At 44.3% G+C, this 23,230-nt stretch overlaps 1 protein-coding gene across 2 annotated transcripts in view; it reads right to left on the bottom strand.

Moving 5' to 3' along the window:
• Nucleotides 1-20,459: 20,459 nt before the first annotated feature.
• The window catches only part of BST1 (bone marrow stromal cell antigen 1), a 39,454-nt gene continuing 36,683 nt past the window's right edge, over nt 20,460-23,230 (bottom strand). For both annotated transcript variants that reach the window (XM_032400026.1, XM_032400020.1), the window contains exon 9: nt 20,460-21,051. In XM_032400026.1, the coding sequence (XP_032255917.1) occupies nt 20,946-21,051 (106 nt within the window). In that variant the 3' untranslated portion in view covers nt 20,460-20,945. The remainder of the gene's footprint in view (nt 21,052-23,230) is intronic.

Raw genomic sequence — 23,230 nt, 5'->3', positions numbered from 1 at the left:
AAAATACCATACATACAGAAACGTATATAAACCACACAGACAGGCACAAAAAGAGATCTTATAGCTTTCATTCTCAAATTTTAGCCACAAGACAGGTAGGATACTACAAAGCTCATCGGTTTATAAAAGAATAGTTGGAAGGCACCTGGGTGGCTCAGTCGGTTAAGTGTCTGCCTTTGGCTCAGGTCATGATCCCAGGGTCCCGGGATCGAGTCCTGCATTGGGCTCCCTGCTCTGCAGGGAGTCTGCTTCTCTCTCTCTCTGTCCCCCTGCCCCTCCTCCCCCATACTCACTCACTCTCTCTCTCAAATAAAGTCTTTTTTAAAAAATTAAAAAAATAAAAGAACAATTGGATCCACACTGTGTTTCTGGCCGATGGAGTGTGTTAAGGCTACCTGCTGTTCTATATGATAGATGTTTTTATGACGTGTCCCACAGAACCACAAAACTGACCACCTGGATCTGCATATACACACAGGCAGGCTAAGGAATGATGTTTGTGACGCTCATGCTGTGTGAATGACCTTGGGAGCCTGGTTATTTGAAATCTATGATCTGGCCTCCAGGTCAGAACTGGTCTTTCTGTTCTGGACCCAAGAGCTACAAATGTTGTCTCACATCCCCTCCTGCTCCAGGCTGGGCTGGCGCCCCAGAATGGAATCCGGGAGGGGAGGCAGACACACGTAGCCCAGGCTCCTTAAAAATATAAAAACATGATAACATAAAAATGCAGCTACCTCCAAACTGCATGTAGGCGAACAACTGTTTATCTTCAAACCCTGTCATTTGCCCTATAAATATGGCCCTTATAGGGATGATCAGTTGGAAGTCTCACCTGAGGGGAGGACGCTCTGCCCAGACCTCTCAACAGGGACTCCAGCCTGGCTGTCTCCACGGGGCTTCCCCACCTGATAAGGTTGGATGTTGTAAGCACCCGATTTGATGTAACTTTGCTTTATTCTCATTTATTGCCTACTATTACCCTCATCTGTGTGTAGAGATTCCTTTCTTCTTCTGTTTCTATTAGGTTTCTATAACAAAAATAACGTTTTCTTTCTTTTTCAAAACTGAAACACGGCTGTTGTAAATCTTCTGTTCAGAACACCTGCTCAGATGGCCAAAGCCTTTTACTAATATTTGTGGAGGAACTTTAAAGATTTTTCATTTGCCTAGCTTCCAAAGAGCTCCTTTTTTCTTTTCAGCCTCAGGTAATTCCTTCTGGAGGTCCCTGTGCTCCTGGAGAGCCCCTGGTGGAAGATAAGGGGCCAGAAGTTCCAGTGACTAAAGGGAGCTGAGGGGCTGAAGTGGCGAGGGAAACATCTGGAAGGGATGGACAGAAGGATGAAGGAGGTGAGGGCTGGAGGGGGACAGATCAAGGATTCTAGGAAACTGTAAGATCGAAGGGGGCATGAGGAGAAAAGAGAAGCAGAAGCCAGTTTGGGGGGATATTAAATTTCCAAAAGAAGCCGAGGAAATCTTCAACGACACCATGCCAACACGAAGGATGTAGACAGAGTCGATGGAGCATAGAATCAGCAGGAGTTTGCGAAGGGGGTTTTAGTTGACTGAGAAGTTCCCATGTGAGGAACAGGATCAAATAGAACAGGTATTAAGAAAAAAGCTCCTATCAGGCTCTGAGTATCAACTTCCAATTAGGCCAACTTTTCTGATCATAGAACTCTTAAAAAAAAATTCTTTCAGGGGCACCTGGGTGCCTCAGTCGGTTAAGGGACTTGCTCTTGATTTAGGTTCAGGTCATGATCTCAGGATTGTGAGATCGAGCCCTGCATCGGGCTCTGCTCTCAGGGGGAAGTCTGCTTGAGATTCTCTCTCTCCGGCTCCCTCTGCCCCTCTCCTTGCTCACACACTCTCTCTGTCTCTCTCAAATAAATAAATCTTTAAAAAAAAATTCTTTCAAATAACATCAGATTTCAGCCGAGACAAGTAGTAAATATTCCTGGCAGTATTAAACTCTTTTTTTTTTTAATTATTTTTTATCCTCTTTCTTCTAAACCAAAGATATACTTACCATCCTTCTCTTCTTGGTACAGAGAGGGAGACACCCTCACACATGGAGATTTTATTTATAACTGTAAATTTCCCTTAAAAAGGGGTAACTAATTCTCAGTTTTCAGAGCTTCTCTTTCCTGTGTCTTCTGTTTCTCGAAAATAATTAGCTTAAAGTAATCCTTATGCCAAAGAGCCGTATTTTGGGGTCAATATATTCTTCAACACTTCACAAGCCAAGGTGATGCAATATTGAGGGTGGGGAATAAAGAACTAAATTATACATCAAGGGTGGGAGATTTTCACTCCCCTCACCAGCAGGATTCTGCTTTAGCAAGAACCTTTCCTAAAACCGGACTAGACACACCAAAGACAGAGTCCAAGGTGAGATGGAGACTTCAGGGCTTAGAGGGGCCTGAATAAATTGAGATCAAGGAGAACCTCTTTGTCACTGGTCAGATGCTTCTCCCAGAATACTTGGTGAATTATTTATTTAAGCCATTGTCACTGCTTGGAAGGAAACTCCTGAAATCAGGGAACTAAAGCTGAGGACACTGGGCTGCTTGGTGCCTAGGGGCTCTGGGAGCCTTCCCTGCCCCCACCTTTCCCTGCGGACCACAGCCAGGGGAAGTCAGCCGGGGCTGGGGTGCAGCACATGAGCCCAAGTACAGAATGCTTACAGCCATATTCACGCTGACTGCTCAGTTTTGAAATAGTCTCTGACCTTCCCCCTGGAATCAAGGATTCAGTTGTGAGGATTCAATGCACTAATATCTGAAAAGCACTTAGAACTCTGCCTGGCACCTATAAACACGGAAATATAAGCTATGCGTAAATATTAAAACGTCTGAAAAAATATGCACCACATTCAGACCAGTTATTTGTGGGGCATGACATTTGGGAAAGGTAATTTCACATAATACATTTCTTAATTTTTTGAAATTAAAAGAGATGCAATAATTAGACCTTGCCTATAGAAGATGATGGTGATGATGAGGATTCTGGCAAACAGTAACCATAGCAGTCAAGGTACAAGTACTAAGGTCATTTCTCCTGGTTTGAGTCCTGGCTTTATAAGTCCCAAGCTATGGTATCTTGAGTTATTTTCCTGCTCTATGACCCTGAGTTTTCTCCCTGGGAAATGGGGATGGGATATTACCTTGCAAATTGCATTGTGAAGCCCAAAAACGTTAATGCATGGAAAACACGTAGAACTGCTCCAGGCAAACAGCAAATACTCCATCCTTACCAGCTAATATTGGCAGGTCATCTGTGATCTTTCAGTACATTCTCAGTCGTTGAGGAGAACGTGGGCTGGGATTTTTATACCAATATAACTGGAGATCATAGGATCATAATTAGTATTCAACTGGGGTTTTGTAGTTGCTGTTTTATTTTGCTTTGGTGTTTGTTAGTTTTTTTTGTGGGGGGGGGCGAGGGGGAGTTTGTTTGCTCCTTTTTAGTTTTTAGTTAGGTTTTAAAACACACACAGAAGTAGAGAGACCAGCAACAGACTCTCCTGTGCCCTTCATATGGTTTATTTTGTTTTGTTTTTTACAAGATTTTATTTATTTGTCAGAGAGAGAGAGCACAAGCAAGCGGAGAGGGGCAAAGGGAGAGGGAGAAGCAGGCTCCCTATTGAGCAGGGAGCCCCATGCGGGACTCGATCCCAGGAACCTGGGATCGTGACCTGAGCCAAAGGCAGATGCTTAACCAACTGAGACATTCAGACATCCCAACAAGGAAGTTCTTTAGTTCTAATTGAAGAAAGTATTTCCAAAGGTATTCTTTGCTTTGAAAAAATAAGGAAGTGACCAGGCTAGTGATAGAGTAGGAAGTCTGTCGTGAATTGAGGCAGAAGTGTAACAAGAAGGAATTTTGTGGTAGGGGCAAAATTGAAATGAACCCAGAAAGAAGCCCAGAATAAAGTAAAAGAACTAAATAAAACCCAAACTGTTAACTGGGAAGCATTAAATCAAGTGGCAAAAAATCTGACCATAGCAGAAAATGCTGGTGCCTCATGCTTATCCTCTTGGTGATAACCATGTCTGGGCATACCTACCCAACTTCCAACGAGGGGCACCTGTAACCCTTCACCCAAGAACCTTCTCTGACTTCCAAAACCTGCTCTGCCCCCACACAGGGCAGCCTGAACATGCCCAGGAATTAACACTCTCCCTGGAAGCAGCCCTTAACAAATGACTGACAGGAACAAAGGAGAAAGACCTCAGCCCATATGTACCTCCACTGAGATAACTCAGAAATATTCCACCCTGTCAATCCAAAACTCCCTGCAGGATTACGTGCTAGTAGCCCTCAGTGACATGTTGCCTAGCAATCCAACCATCCCTGGCTTCTGGTCTCAATCGCCCCCTCCCCTGGCACACTGTGGCATTACATCACTAAGACCCTCACTGAGGGGAACTGTGATGTGTCGGGGGAGGATGCGTTGACTTACACACCGTCTGAGCAACTGAGAGATGGAAGTGAAAATGGCAACTCTGGGGGATGTGGAGTTCATTGTTGCTTTCTACTACCATCAAAGTACTGAGGGAAGAAAATGACAGAATCAGGTCAGCCAGCTATTGACTCAGGGCATGGTGTGAAGTCAGAAGACCTCTTCAGTGCATTTAAGGAGACCATTACTTCCTACAGGAGGGCAGCCCAGGACAGACTGTGCTGAACATCATGTGAGTGAGCAGAGCAGAGTGACAAGAAGTCCTAATCTATAGTCTGGTAAATATCCTTCCCTGATAGGGAAGGTGTAGGACCCTGAGACTTGAGATGGGGACATTTGGTACATGGGATTGGAAACCTTGAATCCCCAGATTCCCACGAACAACCCCCCAGATTCCCATGATTCCCCCTTGCTGGAAGATAGCAGCTCCCTTTACCTGGAGACCAGCACAGGCCCTTACATTGCAAGATGATGCTTGTCCTCTTCAAGACCTACATTCCTTTGTTGCTTCTAGATTGATAACTAGGTTCAAGTATGCACCTGGGGAAAATATTTTCCTTCATTTAGAAAAGAAATTATTAACCAGGAAAATTACAGATCTACCTAATATATATGCCAAAAACTGGGAAAACATGCCTGAGCATGGTGCAGGACTGGGGATGGTGGTATGGAACATAGAAGGCTAGATAAGAAAGAATGTATTGTAAAGGGGCCCTGTCCCACCACTCAAATTTAATAACCCAGCAAGGACACCTAGATCTAATCTTAATAACACTGTTGGAATGGTTCGTTGAAAACTAGGAAAAAATATGCCTTGAAGTAAATAAAATTTATTTACTACTCTACTTTGGCAGAGCAGTAAAAAAAAAAAAAAGTGGGGGTGGGAGATTGGGTGGGGTTAAAGGCTCAGAAAGATGAGCATGCTCAAAAGAATATGACTACTATGATTTATTAAAGCAATAAAGAATGTGCTAGTAATGAGGCTACTGGCCTCATGGACAAGCTCAGAGTGGCTGTATGCTAAAGGCCAGGGATGATGGTGGGGATGTAGTCATGAGACAGGGCTTCCTAGTGCCAAGAAGAAGTAGCAGAGCCTGGGAGGCAGCACTTAATTAGCATAGGCAGGGCATACGCGATCGCCATAATGGCAACGAATTCAACGTGGCAGATGGGAGCCTGACAGGCAGGAATCTGAGACAGAGGCTAATAGATCCTCTAGTTCCTTACAGCAAGAGAGACAGGCAGTCAATGAAGATATGTTTGACTTTTACCATCAAAAGTGATCAAGAGCAAATGAGCCAAAGGCTGTCACCTACTGCTGTGGAAGATCACAACCCACCACCCAGTTCCCAGACCTGTACCTGGAATCTCAGACCCACATCCAATCATTTTAGGGGGAGGAAGTGCCTGTGATGCCACAGCAAGCATATAAAACAGTGATTTCCCTGACCCTTTCTCAAAGGGACCTGTGGACATTGATCTGAGTTAATGCACATCAGAGAAATGGAAATACTCAAACCTCCTGATGACTCTTGAATACAGAATCTGAGCTAGCACAACCCCAACACCCAAAACACACTCATGGCTCAACCTCTCTGCAAATTCACTTATGAGGTCATCAAAGTTCATACTTTTAGCAACTTCATTTTCAATCTATGTAATAGAAGCTCGCCAAGTCACTCTTGGCAAATTCACTATCAAAAATAATTTTTGATAATTTTAAGTTTTGAGAAGGATTTTCTGCTGATGTAGCTGTTAGGAGAGTCATGACATGTATTTTATAGGCTTTGACAGCAGCATTGGACGAACAATGATAAATTATTCCATAACGTAAATTATAGTACACCTAGAATTGATAACCTGCAGAACAATTTTCTAAAAAATTTAACTCTTTGTATTAGTCAATTCTGTGTAAGTCTGAATTTGGTTTTATTTTTTTTTTTAAGATTTTATTTATTTATTTGAGAGAGAACACACACAAGCAGGGGGATGGGGCAGAGGGAGAGAGAGAGAAGCAGGCTCCCCACTGAGCAGGGAACCCAACACGGGGTTCAATACCAGGACCCCGGGATCATTACCTGAGCCGTAGGCAGACGCCTAACCGACTGAGCCACCCACGCAACCCAGAATTTGGTTTTAAATGTGAAGTTATGCAATGGCCTTTTGATGGTTTGATGATTCCCCTGATCCATCTCTGCTGGGGCAGCCAGTTGCAACAACAGTGCAGGCCAGATGTCCTCATGGGAGCAGTTCTCAGCTAATGCCTGATAGGTAGATAAATGCCCCAACCTCCTCCCACCAGGTGCAACAACTCTGAAGTATATTTTATGCTGTCTGCAACAATAAGCTCCAGTTGCCTTCACTTGGTAACCCTGGATTGGCTTCCTGCCCTTCTGGTCCCACTTCTACTCCCTCACCAGTGTTTCCTGGAATCACCTCCCAAAACAACCACCTGGATTTATTCTATCACAGGGTCTACTTTGGAGGAGATTCAACAACTTAAAGTCAGTCAACAGCTTAAATCTGGCTCAAGTCATAAAAGGAATTCCTTGATTTTCAAGTTCTCAATAAAAAACAGCTCAGCAGAAGCCTGGGGGGAAAATCCTCCTCCTCCCTGCTGAGAAATTGTTTGTCACAGGTGTCACAAGAGCTGAGGATATTAAAAGAAAATGAAATATTATTTATTTGTATTGTGCATTGGTGGAGAAAGTAGGGAGTAGAGCCATCATGCACCAACCAGATTGTCCATGATTCTCCCAGTGCAGCAGGTGGATTGTGGGCCACTGACCTTCCCAGACTTTCAGACCGTTGGTCAGGAAACATTTTCTGGAAAGGGACTAATAATAAATACTTCCAGCTTTGAGGGCCACACAATCTCTGTCGCAACTTCTCCACTCTGCCACTGCAGCTTGATAACAGCCACAGATATGAGCGTGGCGAGGTTCCAACAAAGCTTTATTTATGGACATTGAAACTTGAACTTCATGTAATTTCCACATTTCATGAAATAATGTTCTTCTTTTGCTCTTGTTCAACTCTTTAAAATTGCAAAACCCCCTTGTGGCTTTTTTATACAAAAGCAAGTGATGGGCCAAATTTGTCCCCTGCAGTGGGCCACTGACACATACTTTCAATAATGCTGTTGATTATGACTTCCCTCCAACCCCAACACACACTCTACAATGTAAGCCCTTGTGAAGCTTGAGAGCTTCCCAGAACCTCTCACTTGTCATTTTTCACGAAGCCTATCCAGGGTATGGACAGAATTTCCAGCATTTCTCCCTGTTTATCTGCCTAGGCTGTCCTGTTCCTACCTCCCAACCTCAATCACCCTCTTCCAGGAAGGAAGAACTCCTTTATATGAGTGCTAGGAGCAAGGAATTGTTGGGCCACGTTAACTCCTGGGCAAGGTTACCACATCATGAGTGTGCCGTCCTCAGGGGCCTGTCCACCTTAGCTTAGACAGGGGTGGCCCCTAGTGGACAGCCTGACAATCTAGTGGTTAATAATGAAAGCTGATTTCCAATCTGTTCTTGTGCTCAACTAAGGCAGACTTGTCAGCAACTCCTTTGGAGAAGAGGGAACCAGCAGAACCAAACTCAAACCAGTCTTGTGTCCCTGGATATGAGACATCTGTCACTATCTCTCCCAGACTCCTAATCCAGATAATCAGTAAATACTGGCTGAGTATATAAATTTGTTAAAAAAAAAAAAAAAACCAAAGTGCAAACATTTAAGACAAACTTGGTAGTTGAGGATATAAATCTTTGTACATATTAGTCTCCCAACCTGGAAATATTTCCAACCCTCCTACCTCTTCTCTGGCTAAATAACCCTTATCTTTCCTGTCTCAATTTATAGGTCGCTTCTCTGGGAAGTCTCCCTTCCCTGATGTTAGACCATGCAATCACAAAATACCCTGTGTCTCCAACACATATGTAGAAATACAGAGCAATTACTAGTTTAATTATCAGTTGGTGAGGGTCAGGAGAGTCTCTCTCTCTTTTCTCATCCCCCAGCCCCCGCACCATGCCCCCTAAATTCTTCTAACAGCAGCTGTGGTAAACAAGAACTTCATTCTGATTGTAATTCTGTATGGATCGCTGTGTCACGCAGAATCCAAACAAGTTTAATGTGTTCTTTTGAGAACTTTTAACTATGTGCTAGTTATTCCCAAGTAGTAAAATTTTACAGGAACCATCTTAGAATTAATTATGCCACATTTCCATAGCAAAATCATGCAGGTGCAGCAAGTAGAAGCTGAAATTAAACCCCTTCTACTTCTGCACAAGGTGGAAATACACACACTTGGATCAGCTTTTCAACATGCATTTTTCTCAAATAAATAAGTTATTTCAATGAAGAGTTTTGGTAATCTTGATAGCTACCCTTTAATAGCTACATGATAATATGACTTTCAAAGGACAAAAATATCATAGCAATGAATCAACATGCTTTAGAGAACCTGTTGTAATCCATATCTTTTGGGGAAAGAAATAACAATATTCCTAAAATACTAAGTGATTTAATAGATATACATCTCTTATTATTGGAACATATCTTAAGATAGACTCTACGAAGAAAGCACAAAAACATAAGGCTATAAGTACTGAGTAATTGTATTGAAATTAGCAAAGTCCAGATTCTACAACCTGCTTCACCGGTTATTAACGTGAATATTCATGAGCCAGGGCTCAAAAAGGCAGTTTCCCAGTTTCAGCAATAGTTGTGCACTGCTGGCCAGCACAGGCTTTCAGGTCACCCTTTTCCTTGCTGCCAAATGTCCCCTGTCAAGTGTGAGGCTGGCCTCTGTGTTTCACAAGACTGTCAATTAGGTTCCAGCAACTGCGAAGTTTCTGATGAAGATGCATTTCCATGAGTTCCACTTTCTGCACTGGGGAATTACAGACAGACTAAATAAATAGAAGAATAAGCACTAGTTGCTGGATCAGCTCTGCTTTGGACTGTCCCATGTGGAGTAAGATCACGAATACTTCTCAAATTGACACTCTATTTGCCCACAACTACTTGGCACCCTTTGCAAACCTCAATTTTCACTATCTTATGAAAGAAGGAATAAAGGAAGATGGTTTTCACTTTAGTGGGTGTCTGCCTCTACACTTTACTTTTGACATATTCATTAAGTATTGGTTTGCTGGGGCCACCATAACAAAATGTTAATTTTGGGCAGACACAAGGCAGTCCATAACAATTGTTCCGGATGCATTTCAGACATGTAACCTATCAGGCAGCCAAGATGTGATCACTCCTACTTCACATCTTTGAAAACCATCAGAAAAGGGTCGTCATACTTTTTTTTTTTTAAGGATTTTATTTATTTATTTGACAGAGAGAGACACAGCGAGAGAGGGAACACAAGCAGGGGGAGTGGGGGAGGGAGAAGCAGGCTTCCCGCCGAGCAGGGAGCCCGATATGGGGCTCGATCCCAGGACCCTGGGATCATGACCTGAGCTGAAGGCAGACGTTTAATGACTAAGCCACCTGGGTGCCCTCGTCATACTTTTTTAAAATATATTTTAAATCAACCAATATTCAGGATTTGGGGGGGGGGATTTTTTTTTCTCATTATTTTTCTCCTTTTTTATTTACCAGCATCATCACTTGCTTCAAAATCGAATCCTCCCTGGTGAACATTCCTACGTTCTCCGGTCTCTGTGAATGTCCCTCCAATACCTTGATGGATGCACCAGGCAGATCAGATATCTTAGCAAGAAAGGCCTCGCACACGGTTATACTTTTTCTCAAGAGTCTGAAATTCTTTTTCAGATTGGGCTTCTATTTTATCCCGTTACCTCTGAAGCTTTGGGGGACACTGACATGGACTGAATAAGCCATGCGGGCTCCTGACAGAGACCCTGGAGGTGTTGGCCTCCTCACCGTGGGGGGTAAAGTTACTGTGTCTTCGGATTTGCTGAGCTGTCAGTATCTTCACTATCATGGTTTCTACCATTTCCTTTTTGGTTCCAAAAATCCCTTGTTATCAAATCTGTTGTGCAAGAGGAAATGACCAACTTTTAGGATGGCTACCATGGAGACCCAGAACAAAACAACGAAGACTAGAACCCAGTTCTCCCACGGGCCTGCCTATGCCTTCTTATGCTCTGGGGGCTTCCATGAGCATTTCTCCTGCGGTCAAATCATTTACCCCTAGCTCAGCAGACATGCGTCAAGGACCCGCTGAGTGCTGGCACTGGATGTGTCAGTTCATGAGGAGTCAGGGCTGGTGTTGCTGCTTCAGCTCAAGCTGCCTGCCACCCAGACCAAGGAGGACCGCTCAGGGGCACCGAAGTTGTGGGATCTTGGCCAAGTCAAGAAAGCTCTCTACGTTCACATTTTCTCCTCTGTGAAACAGGATAACAATTGAACTGATCTCAGGGGGCCAGATGAGGATTAATAAAAGCATGTATGAGGGTTGCCTGGGTGGCTCAGTAGGTTAATCATCCAACTCCTGATTTCAGCTCAGGTCATGATCTTGAGTTGTGAGATCGAGCCCTGCGTCGGGCTCCGCGCTGGGTAGAGGAGCCTGTTTGGGATTCTCTCTCTCCCTCTCCCTCTGCCCCTCTTATCCCCCTCCCCTTTCTCCCTCTCTAGCAAAAAAAAAAAAAAAAAAAAAAAGAGCATGTATGAAAGTACATACATAGCTCAGTAACTGCTGCAGAGTAATCCCTGGACCTATACAAGAAAGTACTGTCTTCGTAGATAGTGTTTATTTAGAGCCTGCCTGGCACCGTTCTGCACTCTTTATGCACAGAAACTCACTTTATTCTGAGCACTTGTAATCCCTATTTACAATAAGACCCCAGCGACAGACATGATCTGGCCAGAGCCATGTGGTTAGCAAGGCTTAAAGACAGGATTTGGGCCAGACTGTGAGGCCCCAGAATCCAGGCTCTTAGCCACAATGTTGGGCTGTCACCCCACTTGGTTCCCTGCGCTATTGTGACTTAGAGGAAGAAATATTTGGTCTTCCTCCCATTCCTGGCAAAAAGCCCCTAAAACCCTGGGGATTTCCTAAATGCTGAGAAGGGTTAAGATTGTCTTCTGTTATGTTAATGAGGTGACTTTTGAACATACCTAAGTGTCGGCCAGGGGAGCCAAATAGGTGCTTAGAGGGGTGAAACTTTCAGTCCCATCACTTGACCCCCAGGGAGGGGAAAGGGGCTAGAGACTGAATCAATCACCAATGGCCAATGATCTAATCAATCGTGCCTACCAAGTGAAGCCTCCCTAAAAACCCAAAAGGATGAGGTTTGGAGAGCTTCCAGGGTGGTGAACCCATGGCCATATGGAGAAAGCAGCACTTGGGGAGGGCCTGGAAGCTCCTCGCCCCCTCCCCATACCTCTCCCTATGTGTCTCTTTCATCTGGCTGTTCCTGAGTCATATCCTTTGTCTTCAGCCAGTGATCTAGTGACTAAATGGGTTTTCTGAGTTCTGTGTGCAGATGAATTGAACCCAAGGAGAAGATCAGGGGAACTCCTGACCTGTAGCTGTTCAGTCAGAAGCACAGGTGACAATCTGGACCCATGACTGGTGTGAAGGGCGGTTGGTGGACAGCTTGTGGCACTGAGCCCTTGACCTGTGGACTCGTAACATATCTCCAGGTAGATAGCATCAGATTCAGGTGAATTGTAGGTCACCCCACTGGTGTCAGAAAACTGGTCGGTGTGGAAAAAAACCCCACATATTTGGTGACCAGAATGTCGGAAGTCAAGGGTTCTGTGTATGCAGGAGAAACACAGGAGGAGTATGGGATTTTTCTTTCTATTCCTCAAACCTGATAATCCTGCTCAATTTTAAATGCAGTATTGATTCTTTCACATAGCAACTGCTCACTGGGTCATGGTTGGTCAGGGTGAAGCACTCAGACACAAAGACACAAGGATAAAGACTCTGTCCTCAAGAAAGACATAAAAATAAATGCATTTGAGACTGGAACAAAGTGAGACGTCAAGAAGGAGGTGAGCAAAGGTACCGGATGTGGAGGCTCTGGTCCATGAGACTGGGAAGCTGAGAGAAGGCACCTGGAGAGCACAGAGGGTCTCTGAAGACACAAGGCTAGAAAGGCAGTTTGGGGTTAAGTGGAAAGATCTTGAATATTAGATTTTAAAACATGGGTTTTATTTTGCACTGATGATTTTGAACTAGGGCTGATGCAAATGGGACCGTAGCTTAGGATGATTGCCCTGGCATCGTTATAGAAAGAAGTTAGGCTGGAGGAGAAATGCATCAGAAGCAGGGAGACCAGTCAGGAGGCAACTCTATGTTTGAAATCAGCATTTGAATGTGTAAAAAGCTTAGAACCTGTGATTTAACGATTCTGCTCTCGTTTACATTCCTGATGTCAAACAAGACCTCGTCCAGTGTTTAAAAATATGAATATGTGTTTGAATATACATAGAGAAAAAGTCTGCTACTTGCATGTTGTATAGCAGAGGGTATCTATACCCTTTTTCCTAAGTTGTAGGTATTGTTCAAAATTTTTCAAGTGAGGGGCGCCTGGGTGGCTCAGTCAGTTAAGCGTCTGGCTTTGTCTCAGGTCAAGTTCCCAGGGCCCTGGGGGGGAGCCCCAGCTCCGGCTCCCTGATCCGCCCGGAGCCTGCTTCTCCTTCTGCCCCTCCCCCCACTCGTGCTCCCTCTCTCTCTCTCAAATAAATATATGAAATCTTTAAGGAAAATAAATAAAAGAAAAAAAGAAGAAAAAAGTAAAAAAAAATAAAAATTTTTCAAGCGAGCAGGTATTATCATTTTTATATTCAGAAAAGTTACTTTTTATTTTTTTAAATAAAGCATTTTCTTTTTCCACAGAAACCCATTTACTCACTAGGTCACTGGCAGCATCTAGAGAAGTCACAGGCCACGGTGCTGTGAGCGGCTGCGCAAGTTGACTGGTAACCATGGCAACCGGGAGGCCGCGAACACCGTGTTCTCGAATCAGGCTCCAGAGATGCCTTGGCTGCAGCTTCGCTGGGGAGTAGCCTGACGAGCCACTGGCCCCGAGACAAACTGTGGACTGGAAGTCAGTCGGAGCCTTTTCTCTTCCTTTTTAGAGACTCCAAGATCTTCCACCACTTGCCACGCTCCCCGCTCCGCTCCCCTGACCCAGACTGGTAACATATCATGCATTCCAAGTGTTTTATTGAAGTATAGCATAAATACAGAAAAGTATGACACATGAATTTTTTTTTACGATGTTTTTAAGCTTGTCTCGTACCATCCCTGACCTCCTCCGACAAAACTTACATTAAAAGAAAATTAAAGGGTGCCCTGTTGGCTCAGTGGGTAGAGCATGCAACTCTTGATCTCGGGGTCTCGAGTTCAAGCCCCACGTTGAGCGTAGAGCTTACTTAAAATAAACAAACAAACAAACAAATAAATAAATAAAATTACATCAAAAGAAAATTAAAGAATCACCCACCCTGTGTTTTCCTCTCCGAGGCCCAGCTCATCCACCTATCTATTCTCCCATGAAACCCCCATGTGGAATGTTCACTTCATCCAGGTGTGGCTGGGCCAGGTTTGCAAAGATGGGTGGGTCTTCAAAGAAACCACGGTCCCAAACAATGACAAGACAGTGAAGATGGACCATGTTAGGGTAATTCTTGGGGGCTGGGGGGCAAAGAGGCCAAGAACAATCGAGGCTCCGGTGGGAGAGGGTGCCAGAGGATTCAGCAAGGAGGTGATGCTTCAAGTGGGTCTTAAATATGGTCTGCAGGAAAGGCAATCCATGCAGAGACAGCGTGTTCAAGTCCCCTAGGACTGGGAAAGTAGGGGACATCCGGGTTATGACAAGCTATGTGGTTCAATGGTGCCCAGCTGGGTACAACTAAGAAGATGACAGACACCACTCTTACAAACCATACCAGTGGCCACACTAATGAACATTCCACCACATGCCAGATCTTCTCGGGTTGCGTTCCCCTCCATTCTTTCTCCCACAGTCTGTCTATTCAAACCATTCTGAGCTGGATCTGTTTCCCAACCTGGCCCACTCCCTGTGTAGGCAGGACCCCCAGGGAGCCCCAGAGTGTCCTGGCTTGGAGGAAGGAGTCTACTGTTACCCTGAGGCCCTGAGTGACTGCTGGGCACGGAAGCTGGAAGGTGTGAGGAGTAGCTTCAGACAGCAAAGCTAGCTGGTGTCCATATCCAGGGTAAGGCTGTGCTAGGAAGTCTCAGATGGTCCAACACATTAGATCCAAGAAAGCCTGGGAGCCAAACTGACATTTAAAGAAAATGGTCGGGACGCCTGGGTGGCTCAGTCCGTTCAGCATCTGCCTTCTGCTCGGGTCATGATTCCGGAGTCACAGAATCGAGCCCCGCATCAGGCTTCTCCCTCTGCCCCTCACCTCACTCATGCTCTCTCTCTCTCTCTCTCTCTCAAAAATAAAAAAATAAATTAAATTAAAAATTTTTTAAAAAAGAAAAGAGAAAAGGATCAACAATAGAGAACAATAATTTACTCACTGGATATTTCGTAAGCATCTTTTATGTGCCAAGCGCTGGGCCAGGGGCTGAAGATCCAGCCACGAGCACAGTTAGTCCGTCTCTGTTGAGGCTGCTCTTGGTACCCACAGCACGGCGGGTCAGTTGTGAAAGCCAGTGGCCTTCCTGCTTAGGCCATGGGGTGTCTGCCTGGCTGGCCAGTCTGTGCCACAATGGTTATTTATTTTTAATGCCACCTTTGGCCCCTGGCCTTGTTTTTAAAAATGTATAATTACAAAGTGAAAAAAGGGGAAAAAAAAAAAAACCCAAAAAAACTCTGAACCTGACCTAAATTGGGAATGTCGGTCTGGGAGAGCTTCACGGAGGGAGAGACCCCTGAGCTGAGATCCAGATGATGGGCCGGAGATACTTGGTGGACACAAGGTGGAGCAGAAGGTTAGCGCCTTCTGAGCCCATAGGGAGAGCAAGACCATTCTGTCCATAGAGTTTGGTGGAATCCTCTCAGACGAAGGGGTGGAGAATTGAGAGCTGGGAAGGCTTCTAAGCTGCTTTGGGCATCAGTGCCTGCTAAAGGTCTGAATGTTTGTGTCGCCCCCAAACTCCCCACGCTGAAATCCTACTGCCTAAAGGAACGGCATGGGCAGGTGGGCCTTTGGGGAGGTGCGTAAGCCAGGAGGGCGGAGCCCTCATGAACGGGATCCGTGCCTCCTGGAAGAGCTCCAGAGAGCTCCTTAGCGCCCCCAGCAGGTGAGGATGAGGCAGGAAGGCGCGAGCCTCTGAACCGGGAAAGAGGATCCTCCCCACACCGCGAGGGTGCTGGTGCCTTGGACTTGCCGAGGACTTCCCAGCCTCCAGAACTATGACAGACAAACTTCTGCTGTTTGTAAGCTCCCCACGTCTGTAGTATTTTGTGGGACTGGTGGGATTCACGTAACAAGAGGGGGCGGCTCAAACCACTAACAGCGAAAGCGCGGTGAGGGATGCTCAGCACTGCTGTGTACAGGGAGGTTGGAAAGAATGTGCGCAGCAAGGGGCCTCACAACCGGCAGGACAAGCCCAGACAAGCAGTCCATCCAGCTGGGTGCGCACGCGCAAAAACGGTCACCTGGGGCGACAGCGGCTGTGACACCGCTAGGACCCCACCGGCACCGCCCTTCCCCCTGGACAGTCTGCGTCCTTCGCTGCACCTCCGTTTTACCTCTCCCCTGCAGGGGAGCCTCCTGCTCGTGCGCCTGACGCGTGAGCTTTATGTGTCTGCATCCCGGCTTCCAGGGCCGCTGGGAAAGCGGGCTGCTAGCTTCTTTCTTGGGGAAGCGAGACTTGGAAGGTGGGAAAGCTCCCAGGCATACGCAATGCGCTCCAGAGGAGCCACCAGGGGGTTTTCACCCGTTGCGCTGGAGGTCTGTCGTTAAGCCTGGAGGCGTCCTTTTCTAAGATTGGGCGCAGCTAGAGCCTCCGTTGGCCTGTTTCTTATCTATGAAACGGAGCCACTTAAGACAAACTAAAACGCCCTTGTCTCATAATACTTTCACTCAGCACCAGCTACATAATTTGCAGGGCCCAGTGAAAAAATGCAAATGTTGGGCTCTTTGTTCAAAAATTTAGAGCTTAAAGACAGAGACAGAAGAGTATTAGACCAAGCTGGGCCCTTCTGAGCCAGAGTCCCCGTGCACCTGCACAGATCACACACCTTTGAGGCTGGTTCTGCTTCCTTCTTCCTCTGTGGCCAGTAGGATTATTTTGTATGAACAATTGTCTAATCTAGTGTTGCTAGACACAACAGGAAGAGAGGGGAACTCAAACGATATTCTTTATTCTAGAAAGGTCTGGATCCTTCTGGAAACCCACTAGAGTTCATTTGGGAGGCATCACACTGGAACCTACACAAGGAAGAAATGATGAAATGCCAAGGCTGAATTGAGAAGAGTTGCTTTGGCAAGCTTGTTCATCCTGCCTGTCCTCATAACAATGCCCTACTGCTTGTCATGGGATATGGTTTGTCATGGTGGGTGAACTGGGGCAGGATTTTGAAACATTACAGAGGTTTCCTTTCTCCCTTCCTTCATTTCTTCCTTTCTTTCTTCTTTCTTTCTTTCTTTCTTTCTTTCTTCCTTTCTCATATAAACCTTGGTCAAATATATCCTTTGAAGCTAAAGAAAGACATCCATAGGCTGATATTGCATGCCAAAGGCTACAAGTGGTTTAAGATTTATATAAAAAGAGAAAACATCCCAAAATTCATCCATCAATACCAGGCTTCTCCAAAATCCCATAGGACCTTAGCTACTAAAAGAGAAAGCTGGAAATTGGTAATACCCATGCTTATATGCATGGAGGACTCTAGTTGCCATGTAAATATGTTTTTTTGTTTTGGTCTGGTTTGTCGGGGGGAGTAGATTTTATTTATTTATTTGAAAGAGAGAGAGCGCACCCGAGAAAGAGTACACGAACGGTGGGGAGGGGCAGAGGGAGAGGGAGAAGCAGACTGCCCGCTGAGCAGGAGCCCCAACACACGAAGCTCAATCCCAGGACCATGAGATCATGACCTGAGCCAAAGGCAGATGCTTAACTGACTGAGCCACTCAGGTGCCCCTAGATGCCATGTAAATGTAAGTCTAATTTCTGCCTTGCGTGCTCAGGTGGTTTGAGTAGAGATATGATGATGTCAGCCCTTGGAAGTGAGGTAAAAATTCTGTCACCCTGACAGGTGTCCTTAAACATGCTGAAACAAGGAGAAGAGATGCAATTACAGACAGGAGGGAAGTCCGGTTTGGGGACAAGAGAGACTGTCTTGTGTCAACGTGCAAGGGAGAAGCAAAAGCAAAGATGGTGTGTGGATAGCAGGGTTGGAAATCTACAAAGATTGGGAACATGGATGGGGGAGAAAGGAGTCAGTTTAGATGGTTCTGGAACACATGCAGGGATTCTTAACATTTGTGGGGTCTTATTTAGTACAGCAGATGGTAAAGCACCCCAACTCTGGTTGTAAAAACTCCCTTCCACTTACTAGCTTTGTGACCTTGAGGAAGTGATTTAACCTTGTCAAGCCTCAGTTTCCTTGTCTGCAAAATGAGGATAGTGATGATAACTCTATGGATATTAAATCATTTATCAAACATTTCTAACAGTGCCCACTTGATGATAAGAACTCAGTAAATACTAGCTATGGTCATGATGATGGTGACGATAATGAAGGTAGCAGATGACGGTGGGCAAGGGAGTTAGCTCGTCTCTCCTGCCAGAGCACCAGGGTAGGGCCAGTGAGCCTGTGGATGCCACAAGGGTGGGGTAATGATGAGAGAGGAGGAACCTCTCCTCTCCTGCTCTAAGCAGGCCTGTGCCTTCTAAGAGCAGTGTCTGAGATCCTCTTTAGATATTCATGGGGTTATGTGTGTATATGTTATACACGGTGATCATCAAGCTGCAGTTTTCCTACTTTAGAGCAAATATTTGGTCAAGTGCCCACAAAAATTGAGTAGAGGCACCATCAGGAGGGCCTCACCTAGAGATGAGAGCCATTGGAATAAGGGAGAAAGAGCTCTGGACTCAGGGCTGCACCTTTGAGGGACGGCTCTTCCACCTTTGGGCAATCTCTTTTCCTCTATGGAGATTTACAGGCCCTACGGGAAGGGAGACAGCTCCCACTGCCTGTTTCTGGCTGCTGGGGCATCAGAATCAGTGAGTTCTCATGTCTGAACCTCCCTCACTTGCTTTACGTAAGAAAAGGAATAAGGAGAACAGAGAAGTGTCTGTGACAAGCTTTAGGTTTTGTTTTTGTCTTCTGGAAATGTTTTGTGTCGGGTCAAATTACCACACATATATGATATATCCATGTGTGTATGTGTGTGCATATTTCTCTTTTTCTGATTATAAATGTAATGCATGCTCATTAGAGAACCTCTGGAAAATACAAAAGCCAAAAGTCAAAAACAGGAATCACCGATAAGACCATTACCCAGGGACCATTGCTCTGCCTTTGGGTTTATTACGTTTCCTTTCATTCATTTACAATATGTATGTCATTCAAATACACAAACATAATAGAATTTGTTAAATTTGTATTATATTTTAGAAGGTTTTATATCATATTTCTTCTATTTATTGTTGACATTTTCCTACGTGATTAAATGTTCTTTGAAAACATTTCAGTTACATACAGAGGAATTAACTCTTTTTGAGTTCTGAGTGTTGGTAAATGCAGACATTCAGGTCACCACCACAGTCAAGATACAGAACAGTTTCTCACTCCCCAAAAATTCCCTCACACTGCCCCGTTGTAGTTACCACTCCCCCTAGTCCTAATCCCTGGCAACCACTGATTTATTCTCCATTCCTACAGTTTTGCCTTTTCCAGAATGTTATAGAAGTTGAATAATACAGTATGGAGCCTATGGGTCTATCTTCTTTTATTAGCAGAGTGCATCTGAGTGTTACTCATGTGGCTGCATATACCAATAGCTGGTTACTTTCTATTGCTAAATATATAGAGAGTGTTGCTGAGTACTGTATAGATGTACCACAGTTAGTTCATCCATTCACCAGCTGAAGGACATTTGGGTTAGTAAACATGACTTTTACCAGTTGAATGATATTCTATTCTACAGATATACCAAACCACATGAAGACAGTTCCCTATTATTGGACATGGTGAGTTTCTTCCCCCTCCCCATTATATATAACCATTAAATGAACAACTTTTTTTAAATTAAATTATTTATTTATTTGACAGAGAGAGTGGGGGGAAGGGCAGAGGGAAAGGAAGAGGGAGAAGCAGACTCTCCTCTGAGCAGGTAGCCTGAGGCGGGGCTCAATCCCAGGACCCCAAATCATGACTGGAGTCAAAGTCAGACATTTAACTGACCGAGCCACCCAGGCGCTCCTAAATGAACATCTTTATACATAAATCTTTGCATGCCAATATATATGTATACATTTATATAGTGTGCCGGAGTCCAGCTCCAGCCGGGGTGGGTCTCTCGTAGGAAAGGACAGCGTCGGCGAATGAGGAGACACAGACACAGGATCAGGGTGCAAGCATCTCCTCCTGACAGCCTCGGAGGAACTTTATTTATACGTTAGGATATTTTTGTTTTTCCATACTTTCATAACATGTGATTATGGTTTTTTTTACAATTGATTGAGATAATCTTAGATCCTTTTTTGGACCACAGACAAAGCCTTCTTTCATTTTTCCTTTGTAATGATTAACATGACCTTTATTGATTTCCGCTTATTGACTTTCGCTAAAACAAAAACAGTACGCAAAGAGAAAGGTGCTAGACAGAGCGTGACCGTCTTGTTATTTTGTTCTATAGAAACCAGTTCTTCATGGAATTAGTTTCATTATGATTGCTTAGATAGGCGTAACTAAGATGAGTAGTCACTTTATCATGAAACCCCAGAAATATTCCCACAATTATAAAGATTGCCATAAACAAAATGAAAGAGAATAGCAGGAGCCAGCCCAGAAATAGTCCCACAATTATAAAGATTGCCATAAACAAAATGAAAGAGAATAGCAGGAGCCAGCTGGAGTCTCCTGTTTTCAGGATCGTCCCCCATACTTGGACCTTGTCAAACAGCATGAGTAGCTTGGCTCGCGCCAATAGCGTATATATATCTTAAGCTATCAATAAGCAAGCAGTGTGCCCCACTGAGGATAAAGGAAAATACAGAAAAAATACAGAATTTAGTTCTGTTAGAATTTCCTAAAAATATTTTTTATACAGCAATAGTTTGCATCTCAATGCTTTGTACCATTATGAAATAAGAAGCTAATAACTCGCTTTAATTCTAATGCAGCAATTTTAACCTGTTCAATAGGACTAGATGAATTTCTTGTCTCTGAAATCTGGAGCATGTGTACCATTGAAAACTCCTCTCAGGACATTGTTTTCCCAGCAGGAAGCTTCATTATACAATGGAATCACCTGGTATGCACAGAACAAGAAGGATGAATGTGCAAAGGGCAGGCTTCAGGGCTGGTGGACAGTTAGGGCTGCACAGCGGAGTTTCCAGTTACATTTGAACAGCTGAAGCCAGAGCCACTAAGAAAGGAATGATATGGCTGGCACCAGGTTCTGCCCAGAGAGGTGGGACTTCTCTTTGAGTAGATGCTGCTGCCCTGCAAATCAAAAAGGAAATAAAGAAAATTTCAGTATTGGTGTCTGGTGCCTTTCAAAAATATGCATACACGCACACTGCAGAAAAAATGAAATAGTACATAAAGTATAAAGTGAAAAGTAAAAGTGTCTTAGACTCCCCATTCTTTTTTTTTCTAAGATTTTATTTATAAAGAGAGACAGCAAGCATGAGTGGGGGAGGAGGAGAGAGAGAAGCAGACTCCCTGCTGAGAGGGGAGCCCAATGCGGGGCTTGATCCCAGGGTCCTGGGATCATGACCTGAGCCAAAGGCAGACGCTTAACCGACTGAGCCACCCAGGCGCTCAATAGACTCCCCATTCTTGCTTTCCACAAAGAATCATTGTTGATGGTTTGAGTTGGCTTCCGAGGAAGGACACCTATCTTTACATTGTGCACACATCTACACACACCTTCACGCACCCTTTTACAAGCACAAATGGAATCTGCAACCTTTTTCAACTAACATCAGATTTTGGACACATATCCTTATTGAACATATTAGTTACTTCATTCTTCCTCATGGATGGATTCTTACTGTATGGATATACCATAAAGCTAGCCAACCTCCGTACTGATGGACATTGTATCACTGGAGTTTAACTAGTAAGGAAAAACCTATCTTGACGTTAAGACACCAATAGAGGACCTGGCCAAAAAAATGGACTCCGACCATAGTAAATAGTCTGACCACTGACTGGATTTTTTAAAACGGAAATTACTGAATTTTAAAAACCAATTAAAAGATACATTTTTTAAAATCATGAAACAATCTAATGTTGGCTTGGAAATTTATCCCGTGGTTTTGGACTCCATTTGATTGCTGGTCACCCTTTTTTTGCTAATGATTATTGCAGCATTATTTACAATTGCCAAGATTGAGAAACAACCTAAATGTCCATCCATAGACAAATGGATAAGGATGTGGTACACACACACACACACACACACACACACACACACACACACACAGGAATATTACACAGCCATAAAAAGGGATGAGATTTTTTTTTTTTTTTTAAATCATTTGCAACAACATAGATGGACCTAGAGGGTCTTATCCTAAGTGAAATAAGTCAGACTAAGAAAGACAAATACCATATGATTCACTCATATGTAAAATCTAAAATAAAAAAACAAATAAAAAGTGGAATCAGACCTGTAAATACAGAGAACAAACTGATGGTTGCCACATGGGAGGGAGGATGGGCAAAATGGATGCAGGGGGTGGAAGATACAGGCTTCCAGTTAGGGATGAAGAAGGCACAAGAAAAAAAAAAGGCACAGCATAGGGCATATAGTCAATGATACTGTAACAGACTTGGGCGCCTGGGTGGCCCAGTCGTTAAGCGTCCGCCTTCAGCTCAGGTCATGTTCTGGGATCTAGTCCCACATCAGGCTCCTTGCTCAGTGGGGAGCCTGCTTCTCCTTCTCCCTCTGCCCCTGCTTGTGTCCCCTCTCTCACTGTGTCTCTCTCTGTCAAATAAATAAAATCTTAAAAGAAAAAAAATACTGTAATAGACTTATTTGTTAACAGATAGTAGCTACACTTGTGAGCATAGCATAATATATAAATCTGTTGAATGACTATGTTGTACACTGGAAACTAATGTAACATTGTGTGTCAACTACACTCAAATAAAAACAAAATAAAGGAGGGGCACCTGGGTGGCTCAGCCCATTAAGAGGCTGCCTTTGGCTCAGGTCATGGTCTCAGGGTCCTGGGATCCAGCCCCATGTTGGGCTCCCTGCTCAGCGGGGAGTCTGCTTCTCCCTCTGCTCCTCCCACCCCCATGCTCTCTCTCTCTCTCTTTCTCTCTCTCTCTCTCAAATAAATAAATAAATCTTAAATAAAAGAAGAATCTTAAGCAGCCCACACATTTGTACTAGGGCTCCTCCTGCTGGACATTTTCTACAATTGCACTTCTGATTCAGATAATCTCAGACTTGATTTACTCAAAATTGATTTTTTTTTTTTGCTTTAAGATAATTAACAAATATAAGGGTATAGTTATGCTTATTCTTTTTTAAAAAGATTTTTTAAAGGTTTATTTATTTATTTTAGAGAGAGAGCACGGAGGTGCAGAAGGAGAGGGAGAGCACACTCCCTACTGAGCACGGAGCCCACCACAGGGCTCCATCTTACAACACTGAGATCATGAC

This window comes from Phoca vitulina, unplaced genomic scaffold, assembly GCF_004348235.1.
Source record: "Phoca vitulina isolate PV1807 unplaced genomic scaffold, GSC_HSeal_1.0 scaffold3, whole genome shotgun sequence".
NCBI lineage: Eukaryota > Metazoa > Chordata > Mammalia > Carnivora > Phocidae > Phoca > Phoca vitulina.
Note: the sequence above shows the minus strand (reverse complement) of the source record. Positions and strands in the feature narration are given on the sequence as shown.